Source organism: Solanum dulcamara, chromosome 11 (genome assembly GCF_947179165.1).
Source record: "Solanum dulcamara chromosome 11, daSolDulc1.2, whole genome shotgun sequence".
NCBI lineage: Eukaryota > Viridiplantae > Streptophyta > Magnoliopsida > Solanales > Solanaceae > Solanum > Solanum dulcamara.
Genome location: NC_077247.1, coordinates 59,688,588 through 59,699,510, shown reverse-complemented (window position 1 = coordinate 59,699,510; position 10,923 = coordinate 59,688,588). Strand labels below are relative to the sequence as shown.

The following is a 10,923-nucleotide window of genomic DNA, read 5'->3' as shown; positions in this document are numbered from 1 at the left end:
GTGTAAATTGGAACTAATGAGCTACATTTAAAGGGCAGCTCAGTACTTAAGAGTATCTTACATTTATGCCTAGTCTAGAAAAAGGTCACACTGCGAGGGGAGGTAGCTGTACCAAAACAATAGAAAGAAATTTCTTATTATTATATATAGACCAATTTGACAAGCAACCCTTCCTCTTGACTTGAGGTGCGAAGAGAAAGATTTCTTTTTTATGACTTCCACTTATCGATTCCGACTCAGAAAAGTGATCGCCCAGGGCAGGACCCTATTGCCCTATTGATAAATGAAAGAAAGGGTTTATGAGCCCTAGCCCTGTAAGCCCACACCTGTGTAGAGTAGATCGTTCAACATCTACGGCACAAATCCATTTTGAACCTGTTATTAATTACTAGACCAACCTGCTCACAAGCATCAGTGACTAATTGAACGACTCGGATTCATGGATGAGTTGTTTAGATGGCAGATTATATCAAAGGAGGTATAAATTCGTTTATTCATTTCTGTTGATATGTGACCTTTCCTACTTACCTGTCCAAAATTGCAATATTCTAGCGTGATGATGGACGTGTGCATAGCAAGAATGGAGGAAGCTCAAATTCATGAAACCGTCTTAAATATGCTTGCTATTTCATCATTAGCTAACATCTTTGCTTGTTCAATACATTAGACATGCACTGATTAACAATAAGCAGCTGACTGCTGTATTTTCAAGAATTTGTATCAAAACCACTCATTACTAGTTGCTACTATATCAAGAGCTTTTAGTGTGTCTTTCTTCCATTTCTGTACCATGTCGCAGCTATATATACCTCAACCCAGCTTGCTAGAGCCCAGGATCCTACCTTTCGATTACAGTATATGATTTCGATGGATCCTGACTTAGCTCCAAGAAAAATCACAATAATGTAGTTCAGGAAGGAAGTATCCATGTTTCAAGGGGTTCGGAGAAGGGACATGTCACCTCTTACTAGTAAATAAAACGTGCACTAGCTGTAGAAACTTCAATATAGTGCTCAAGAACAAGCTAGTTAGGCCAATTTGACAAAGATTCCTCCTCAACAATGTAGCAGTTTATGGAGAAACAACAGCCACGTCACAACAACAACAAATACGTATTTCGAATTTATCTTTGTTGTCCACAGTACTAAAATTTCTTAACCATTGAACATATCAGTTGCAATCAAGGCCAAGAATATCCAGATTATTCAATCAAGATCAGCAATGCTATTAAAACGTTTTATCGCACAGAACAAGACTGTTCCAGAGAATATGACAAATGACCCACTGGTTGAATGCTGATTGTGGTGGTCAAATTGAGAGCAGAAGAAACAAATGGAAAGTTGGATTCTTTGGGAAAACAAAAAATCTGCAAAATTCAATCTTGTACAACTGAGATCGAACACAAACTTTGAAGTAGAGAAATCTTTGGATTTCAATGCAATATATTCCAAATCCTTTTTTTGTATCTATATATTACATCGACCAAGATAAGAAGATATTCAAGATTACATTATGAATTCAGCCAACGAGTTAATTCGTATTTTGTACAGACAACAGAGTCCTACAGATATGAAATGGTATACTTGACAGCAACACAAATTTTCAATCAATGCAGAATGGACTTTGCATCCATCAAGCACTAAAAAAGAAAGCAGCAAATACAAAAGAAAATGAGACCAGACCATACACGATCTTGACAATGGATGGCATGCCAACAACTCATGTTTGTTACTACTTCACCAACTTCAGTATTGTTAACAACCACCAGTCTTTATCTGAAAGTAGAGGGTCCAGAACATCAGTTTACAGACTTTGATATCTGTTGGTGACGAAGAGTAACTACCTACCTTGCATATAGCCATCCCCCTGTTGGAACTGAATATCATAGTATAACACAGAGGCACTTATTCTGCTTCATGTCATCTGATGCTTTTTTCTCTGTTTCACAAGTAGCAAACAACAAACATTTTGTTCAGAAACAGCGCCACAACAAAAAGGAACATATAATACAGAATGGAAATTGGCAAAGGACACGAAAGAAAGAAATGAATTAAACATCCTACAGACAATCTGATGTAAATACTGTTTTTATGTTTCAGTTCATGTATGTCATTGATATGTTTAGTGAATCTAAGCTGACCTTTCTCCTGAGCTGGTGGTTGAACAACTACATGCATGGTCGTAACTCCTCCTGGAATATCACATAATGGGCTTCTGCATTCAGCCACTGTTCGGTTGTTCTCCAATATTCTTCCAGCGCTGATTAACTTGACATCTTTTACTGTCCGCGGACCATTATCCTTCTCTATATTACATAAGATATATGTCTCAGAAAACATGACTTACAAACTTAAAATTAAGATTGAACCCAGTTTTTAAGAAAAGATTATAGAAAGAAAATTAATAGCAGAAAATCTTTGATAACAGAGAGAAGAGCACAACATTCAGGTAAAATAATCTGAAAATATAAAAAAGGAATTCGAGGAAAGAGCTCAAGTTCCTAATTCGATATATTTTTGCTTGCATTGCAACTTAATGCTTTCAGAGTCATCTCGAATCTGAGAAACATGATTTACTCAATACCTGCTCTGGTGAACTATGCAAAGCTTAAAGTTCCATCAAGGTTTTGACATACTTAGCAAAGTGTGAATGTAATAGGACATTCTAAAAGTGATACGATCCTAATTAGACGACTCTCCATTCATGTGTATTCACCGAGTTAGTTGAAGTAGTTAGTAGAGTCGCGTGAGCTGCACGTGGTCGCATTTGCTGTTAGGTCAGTGAGAGTTGGTTAACAATAAGAATTCTCCTCTCTCTTTCTTCTACCCAGAATTGAGCTCATCTTGAGTGCTTGAGTAAGCTGTTCAAGGGCAATACCCTCTAATTTATTCTTTAGGCTTCTCAATTTTCCTTTCTAAATTCATACTTCAAGTAAAGAGTCCTATCAGAAAGAAGCGAATACCCAATATTTGAATAACAAATAATAATGCATCAGTGCATAAGACAAGTTGAAGGGTTTGGTTAGCCAGAGCTTCATGTCATCTGAACACTATCAGAGTCTACCATGTCAACTTTCTTAACCAATATCCCTTTAGAGAAAGAAGCCAAAGCAATCTCAAGAGAAAGTCCACACTGTTTGATTGAAGCTGCAAAGTGCCTCAACTATCTGAATTACAACTTACCAAAATTTCTTATCATTCAGAGTCCCTACGAAATTGTATACGCATTCCTTACCGGTAGGAGGCATAAGTAAAGGAACTGTCCACGAAGCTTTATATCTAATAGAAGTCACAACTACAGATCATAGACTATGATAATCTAGGCAATTCTTGTCAATTTACAGAAAGCTCCAAAATAATTTTAGAGACTTAACAACCATGATTGTGGTTCTCTGAGCAATCAAGTCACCAACAGAAATCTTGGGTCAGTGAAAAACTCACACACAATTAGCATCTATTCAAGAACTAAACTAACCTTTAGGCCACTGAGCAAGGATATTCTCCTTTAAAGTTGCTACGCTTGTAGCCGCAGAAAAACTCTTCGGACCAATGTCTGTTCCATCAATCAATCTAAACTTGATCTCCAGTTGATCTTGAGCTGTAGACATCCTTGTTCTAAATTACAAAACAAACCCAACACAAGGATCTTCCTGAAAGCTGTTCAGCCTTAATTAACACAATCACTGGAGCTCCCAGGACCAAAGAATTTAGTCTTTGGTTCTTGACACTTTAGGGATCTCATCAAATTCCTAAATCCCAGCCTTAAATCTTCAGAAAAAGCAAAAAATGAATTCTTAATGGACTATCAGACGTGAATATTGACAAGATGTGCATAAAACCACACAAAATCACATAAATAATTACACTTTCTTTGATTAGATAATCAAGAAAAGAGAGTCAAAATAGAATTTAAACAACCCCAAAGAAAGAAATCCAATACTCTTGAGTTAAAATTAAGCAATAAATCACTAAATTAAGGAACCCCAAAAGTCAAATAAAACACTAAAAACTAGAAAATAGTTACAATACATCAACTCAAACTGCAGACAAGAATCATCAAGTTATAATTCTTCAAAAGAATGGATCTTTAAATTTTCTTTAAAAAAAAATAAAAAATTGATGCATGATTGGGGCTTACTGTTAGGAGAAACTGATCTGGAAACTGTCCGCTTTTTACCCAACAAAGTAATTTCGTATGATATTCCTCAAGGCAGATAGAGCTACAAAACTAGTCCAGGGAAGAAAAAAGGAAAGGGTAGGTAATACGTGTAATGCATTAACAATAAAATAAGAAAAAATAAAATAATATTTTTTTTATTAAAAGAAGAAAAATAAAAGGTGGGGGGTTGGGGGTGGGGGAGAAAAAGAAGAGGAAGGAGATGAAGAAAAATCAAAATCGGCAGTTTTCGTTCGGAGTTTTCAAAGTTTTCTTTATGTCTCTCTACATCTTCGCTTGGGTCAATCAAGTTAACTTTTCTCCTCCTCACTCTATGGAATTGTCGACATTTTTTCTCTTTTTCTTCTTGGAACTTTGCTTATTTTTTTTAAAAAAAAACCTCTCTATTTTAATGAGATAGTAGGAAGCTCTCCTACCTCACCTGTGAAATTTCATTAGATATGTTGTTGTTCTTGAAACTTTTCTAGTAATTCTTTCATCTATTTTTATTTGATTAAAAATAAATATTTCTTAAAAAATGAAAGGGAGTACTTTTTTGTTTTCTCTTTATTATTATTACAACAATGTATCCTTTTATTCTCCTTGAAGGATATGGTTTACTTGTTGATAAAGTTAGTAGTATAAGTTTTGATATCACTATTCAAATTCGGTTATTTAGTATTTGTATAGATGAGAAGTACATATATTTGATAGAATAGTCGAGGTAAACCATAAATGAAAAGTGAGTTAGTTTTTACTAAAAGAAAATTCTCTTGGCCCTTCCGTATCCCATTAAATAATTAAAAATACATAAAAAGATTTGTATGATTTGAGCTGGAGACAGTTTCTTTTTAAAGACCTTTCTTGAAATAGGAATATTTATTGCTTCTTTTTGTCCCTTTGAGTGCATTTAAAGGGATTCTTTAGTTTTTTAATACTCTATTGAAAGTTACGAAACAGGCTGGTACGATGCACTTCTTTCCTCAGCAGGAATTTGTTTAACAATTTATACTTTGACCACCTTCTGATTTCACAGTTGTACTAATCAAACTCATAACCCCTTTCCATAATTTTGGTATCATTAATTGAAATTTGAATACCATGATTAGGAATGAAATGTCTTTGAAACATCAAACCTCAAGAAAATAAAACCAATGTTGATAAAAAACAAAAAGGTAAGATTGGAAAACTTTTGGTAAAAAATAATCTGCACATATCAGTTTGTATATCATTGAATCATACAAAACAAGTACCAAAGCAATAACCTATGGAGTTTCCCAACTATGTGATGTAAGTTTCCATATGACCAAGATGATTGAATCAAGAAAACGTGGAGTAATGACGACAAAATTAACAAGGAACAATGAAATATTAAGTTGGAAGAATCATCTCTGCAGCTAACAAGGGCCAATGCGGGGAGTTAAACAGGGCGCAGCGCCTAGCTTTTCTTCTCGCAATTCACCAATTTGAATGACTGATGATGGCAATGATGAGCATTTCCCAGGATGCCCCATCATTGTCTCTTAAGCTATAGTGTAATAGAGAGTAGGCTAAACCCCAGATAAGGGGCCAAAAATATTGTCCTTTGTCCAATCAATAGAATAAGGTGACCAACTTCTATTTTACATACTGAAAGAATGAATCTCATGCCCATGCTAGAATGCAGGTTCTCTTTTGCAGGAGACAAAGCATCAAATCTGGAAACCTGAATATATCCGGGCAATTGTCAGAATCTCCTTCTCATCAATTGGATTTGAAATTCCCTAGAACCAATCAAAAGTTTGCAAAGCCTGTGGCTTTCAAAATTCTCCTGTGTTTTTTCCTTGGAAGGAAAATCTGTCGACTACTCCAGTATGTGGCAATTACTGATAAAATCATTGGAGCTGTTAACGAACTTGGCCCAAAAAGGACGGAGATGCTCAAAGCCTATCTCGAGCCAAGGTTTGGACTGGCCATTGTAATGAATTACGGCAGCCTTCTTCACATTGTCGATATTGGTTTTATTCTGATATCCCAAGCCAAGCATGTGCCACGAGGCGTCAATTGGGTGAACATGACCCTTGAATGCAATCAAAGCAGGAGGTAATGTTCCAAGCTTCCACATTGTCAAGTTCGACTTCAGATTCTACAACGATTAGCGAGTTTAACAATGTCAAGTCAGAATCTAAAAATACTAAATTTGTAACAGTCCTCCTAGACGAATATGTCAAAGAAAAGGCTAAATGAATAATAAGGTGGACAGCAAAGAGACAGACACAAACATAACCCTGGCAAGATCCAAAATGTAAACACATAGCTGCTGGAATTCAGATAAACCAATTTTTCCCCAAAAAATCACAAAGCATAAGATTGAGTACCTCTTTAAGCCATGCATGATAAGTATTTGTAATATTTGTCTTCCTCCAGGCACGTAAATCGAAGATGTTCATCCCATAAGCCCATGCACAGTTTTCCGGATTCAAATTCTTTGCTATTAGGGGATGAGAAAAGTTGAAGTAATTTCTGAATCGCTTAGACATCACCCACTCGTCTTCACCTTTACAAGTCTCAACTGCTCCATTGACCTTACCACTAAGGTTGATGTCCCATAACGGAGATAAATCTCTCTGAATAACAACATCATCGTCTAAGAAAACCACTTTGTCAAGGTTTGGGAAGAGCTGCAAAAGACAACACCACAGAAATCTCAGATTGCTATTTGAAAAAAGTGCACATCTACATAAATGCAGGACCGGAGAGTGAATTACATACAAGTATCAACACAAACATACCCAGAGTAATCCCACAAATGGGCTCTGGGATTACATACAAATATTGAAGAGGGAAATATTACAAAGTGAATACAAACTAAAACCTAAATTCCAGCAAGAGAAGAAAGGAAAAGCAAAAAGTCTGATTATAACTGTGCTTCACTCTCCATAAAGATTTTTTAAAATAACCGTGGAGTTCGTGCCAACTTGCACGCAGCTCGACTAATTCTACGGGTACCTACTTCATTCTCCATAAAGAGTAATTTGAGAAATACATTTTCAGATCTTGGGTACCAAGGTCTCATTATACTGTTTCTGTGTGGAAAAGATGATATTGAAACTTTGACTTGCTGCTGTGGTGCAGGACAGTACACAGAAGAGTCTGTTATTCCATCTTATGGACATGTGTGCATAATGTTAATGATCTCTGGAGCACCAAAATCTTAAAGTTCAGCAAAATGAAGAAATAAACATTAAAATACTCATCCTAGGCTCTGCTTATGTGTCTTCACAACATTTTCAACAAGAAGTCGCGAATGTTGGGTAAGATAGGCTAAACTTTGTTTCATGAAAGTTTTGATTAACTTAGCTTAGGTTCAGATAAATAATGCAAATAATGTTCACTAAACCAGGCTGTATGCATTTTAAAATATCCAAAGTTTCTCATTCGCATGCTTAGCCTGCCGTTGACTCTATTTTACATATTGAAAACTTTTTCTTGCAACGCATTATTTCAATGTCCATCTGCCTGTGAAAGAGGAAGGGAAGTCGAAAAGACATTGGAATTTCACCCTCCAAAATTTTGCTATAGAGAAACAGAAGACAGTTTACAAGATATGAGAAAGTGGTACCTCTGGCAAATATATGCGAAGGTGATTGAGCAAAGATATATACTTTGGACTTCTAGCCTGCAACTTGGAGGCAAAAGATTGCGGAGTTGTATCACTCAGATTGGAACCTGTAACATGATTTCCATGGTAGTATTTACGAATAACATTATGGCTCTCAACTGCTTCAAGCACTGGAACATTTTCTCTTGTCAACCAGTCAAACTGATGAACGCCTTTAACCTCCACAAGAGCAGGAGTGACAGGATTCAGAGCAAACCATGAGTGCATGCCTGCGTATGTTTTCTTGTCAGTGATGACATGGAAAACAATCTTTTCAGGCTTCAGAGTTGACTGCACCGCAGAATTGACCACAACTGAGGCAGCCAGGATGTTGTCAGTGGCCACTATAAAGTGATGCAATGAATTATCAGATAGCATAGGGAGTAGCTCTGGTGAAGGCAACTGTCTGCGTGCATGAGCATTCGAGGAGTACTCATCAGTCAACCGCAGCGATAGACAATGAATGCCTTTGGGAATTGCACTTGCAGCAAAATGTTTATTCGTCAGCTCTGCAAACTTTGATTCCCTAATCTCTCTTTCAGATTTCTCCATCTGCAAAATAGCAAATTCAACACGAAGTTCAGCTAAGGAGGACAATATCTTTCTGTGTCTGTGGGCACTCAAAACCAAAGTGGGGGTCAGTAACTCAACTCCACTGACCAGACGGTAGAAAGTCCAAGGGAAAGGCAAGAACAAATAATCCTAATAGACATGCACAACTAAAAAGGCTAGAGAAGAGTGACATGCACATACCATTCCCTTTAGCACCAAAGCAAATTCTTTTGCGCTGTACTTGTTGTTTTTCATTTCAGCAACAAGTTGACTAAAGGACTCTGGGAGCTTCAAGCCAGCAGGCACTTCCTCAGAGTTCACTTGATTGAGGATCTTAACAAAATCCTTGACCAGCCTCTGCCGAAACAGCAACAGAGAAACCATGGCATAGACTTGGTTAGAATAGGAATTCCATGTAAAAAGTTTACACAAGATTGGAGAGCAATGACAGTAAGGGACAATGTAGAATGAAGTTTACTTACCCCTGTATCATCAGTTCGTCCTAGAAGCGTTGGTCCTAATCGTCTACCTAAACAATCTGAAACCGAGAGAAGAAAATGAAATTAAAGTTTGCAAAAAACACAAAAGATAATAATAATGAAAGGGGTCCCTCATATCCAACAACATTCTGAAGTAAAATGGGTGACAAAAAAATGTCAACTAGAAGCATCACAACCAAGACCAACACCATACATGAGAAGCAGTTACTAAATACCATTCATGCAGAATACTTGAAACAACACTCTAAGCAACCCCCCACCCCACCCCCACAAAACCAATGCACTCGGACATCTATAACTTGGGCTTAATCACATACTTTGCTTCCTAAATTGGACACAAATGCATAAACAATTTCTTAATTTGAATGGTGGAGCAGTGTAGAGTAAAATTAATAGAAGGTAATACAAAACAAAAACAAAAAAGATCATAAACCATGTACCACTCTATTGCTTGTTTCCTTCTTTTAGTGTTTGTCATCAAATTCAAATCCTTGGGGCAAGTTATTGTAAGACAAGTAAGTTCAGCCTTAACTTTCCCGTAATTCCACACAATCCTAAGATACAAAAACGTCTCCAACGGCATCTCTAGCTAGAGTGACAAACAATAATTTCCAATTCAACTCAAACAACATTTAAATACCCAAACAAACTACCAACATTGCCTCGTCAAATATGCATAGATACACATCAGGATCTAGGAAGATAAATACATAAACATAAATGGAAAATCATAGAGAAGAAAATGTACCAATGGAAGAGCACTTATTAACACCTTCAAGGGTAACAATAGCAGTGAGAATGAAGACAAAGGGCAACAAGAAAGCTAGGATAAGTATGGTATGGAAAAGCGTTCGGTAGTTAAAATGGCGAGCTGCGACCTTGATCTTCATCAAATCACCATATCCTCCATTGCTGCTGCTCGATATCGTTATACTTCTCATGCTAGGTGAGAAGTGAAGCTGCATCTTCCTCCACCCAAACCCAATCCCAATTCCAATCCACCACAACTCTGTATGACAATACACCGCCGACTACGACACCACTACGTCCTCCTGGATTAATATTATTATTATTATTATTACTCTCTTTGGAAATTCTTGAACAATCCAAATTTATTGTTCTTCTCATCATCAGATCCAACAACAAAACAATCAAATGATATAGAAACTGGTCCCTTCCGAGACCAATGCATTTGTATATCAAATCAAAGTCCCCCAAACCCCTCAACGAACAAAATATATGAAGAATACCCACAAGCACAATGAATCTGAATATGTTAATGTATAGATTTCCTCAAATTCAATTTGAATCGAACAGAAATATATGAAGAACAAATTCAGAGGATTTGCTATTTTCTCCCTGAGATCGGAAGATTGAATGTAGAGAGAGAAAAAAAAAGGAAAAAAGCTTTTAAGAGTACGTGTTTTTTTGTTTTCTTTGCTGTTTCTAATTTTGATTATTATTACTAATATTACTCCAAATTTTCAGCTAGAATTAATGATTAGAATAAAAATTGGAAATTGCGTGTATATTTTGAGTCAAAACCGTGTGGCCTTTGGGAATATGTTGAGCTGTCTTTATAGAATGAAAGCTAAATTATGAACTTGTACTAAAATTAAGGGATTATAATTACTTATCTTTTTTGGGTATAAATATGAAAGTATTTATTTGTTGATGATAAAAAGGAACGAGTACTTGAGTATAAATTTTAATTGATAATTATTTCTTTTATTTGAAATATTTTTTAAATTCCACCTGTATTATCCAACGCTAGTGAGTGGTGCTCCACATTTCAATTAAATTTGTATGTAAAATTATTTTAAAAATGTTAAATCACACATTAAAGTTTAATTAAATTTATATTGCACACAATAAAAATTATTTTTGAAAATGACGCTTAGTTATTAGAATCCGTATAAATAATTACAACCAGTACTTTTGCTTGAGATGGGTCCATGGACCCCTTCTTTTTGTTTTGTTTAAACTTTTTAATTAGTACAGTAAGTAGTACTATCTTAGTATTATAAGAAACTTAGGACTCGTTTAGTTGATCAATAGAAAGTCAAATATTCAGAA

The 10,923-nt window shown here is 35.9% G+C and overlaps 2 protein-coding genes across 2 annotated transcripts; both read right to left on the bottom strand.

The window, feature by feature from the left end:
* Positions 1-1,404: 1,404 nt before the first annotated feature.
* LOC129874322 (membrane-anchored ubiquitin-fold protein 2) lies at positions 1,405-4,507 on the bottom strand. Its single transcript, XM_055949582.1, has 5 exons — positions 4,138-4,507; positions 3,475-3,767; positions 2,141-2,305; positions 1,848-1,938; positions 1,405-1,775 (listed from the first exon to the last, which is right to left on the bottom strand). Exons 2-4 carry the CDS (start codon positions 3,605-3,607, stop codon positions 1,883-1,885), a joined length of 354 nt encoding a protein of 117 aa, XP_055805557.1. The 5' UTR covers positions 3,608-3,767; positions 4,138-4,507; the 3' UTR covers positions 1,405-1,775; positions 1,848-1,882.
* Positions 4,508-5,331: 824 nt separating this feature from the next.
* On the bottom strand, positions 5,332-10,295 carry LOC129873172 (probable galacturonosyltransferase 14). The gene is made up of 6 exons (XM_055948206.1): positions 9,596-10,295; positions 8,830-8,885; positions 8,549-8,704; positions 7,757-8,347; positions 6,513-6,815; positions 5,332-6,280 (listed from the first exon to the last, which is right to left on the bottom strand). Exons 1-6 carry the CDS (start codon positions 9,810-9,812, stop codon positions 5,999-6,001), a joined length of 1,605 nt encoding a protein of 534 aa, XP_055804181.1. The 5' UTR covers positions 9,813-10,295; the 3' UTR covers positions 5,332-5,998.
* Between the last annotated feature and the right edge of the window lie 628 nt (positions 10,296-10,923).

What these genes read in the sequence shown, in the direction of transcription:
- LOC129874322 (XM_055949582.1), bottom strand. Translation starts at nt 3,607, where the DNA reads ATGTCTACAGCTCAAGATCAACTGGAGATCAAGTTTAGATTGATTGAT. An exon ending in CCTTGCTCAGTGGCCTAAAG is followed by an intron (nt 2,306 to 3,474) that starts GTTAGTTTAGTT and finishes TATGTAATATAG; the next exon opens with AGAAGGATAATGGTCCGCGG. An exon ending in ACCACCAGCTCAGGAGAAAG is followed by an intron (nt 1,939 to 2,140) that starts GTCAGCTTAGAT and finishes CTTGTGAAACAG; the next exon opens with AGAAAAAAGCATCAGATGAC.
- LOC129873172 (XM_055948206.1), bottom strand. Translation starts at nt 9,812, where the DNA reads ATGCAGCTTCACTTCTCACCTAGCATGAGAAGTATAACGATATCGAGC. An exon ending in TAATAAGTGCTCTTCCATTG is followed by an intron (nt 8,886 to 9,595) that starts GTACATTTTCTT and finishes TCTCGGTTTCAG; the next exon opens with ATTGTTTAGGTAGACGATTA. An exon ending in CTTTGGTGCTAAAGGGAATG is followed by an intron (nt 8,348 to 8,548) that starts GTATGTGCATGT and finishes GCTATTTTGCAG; the next exon opens with ATGGAGAAATCTGAAAGAGA.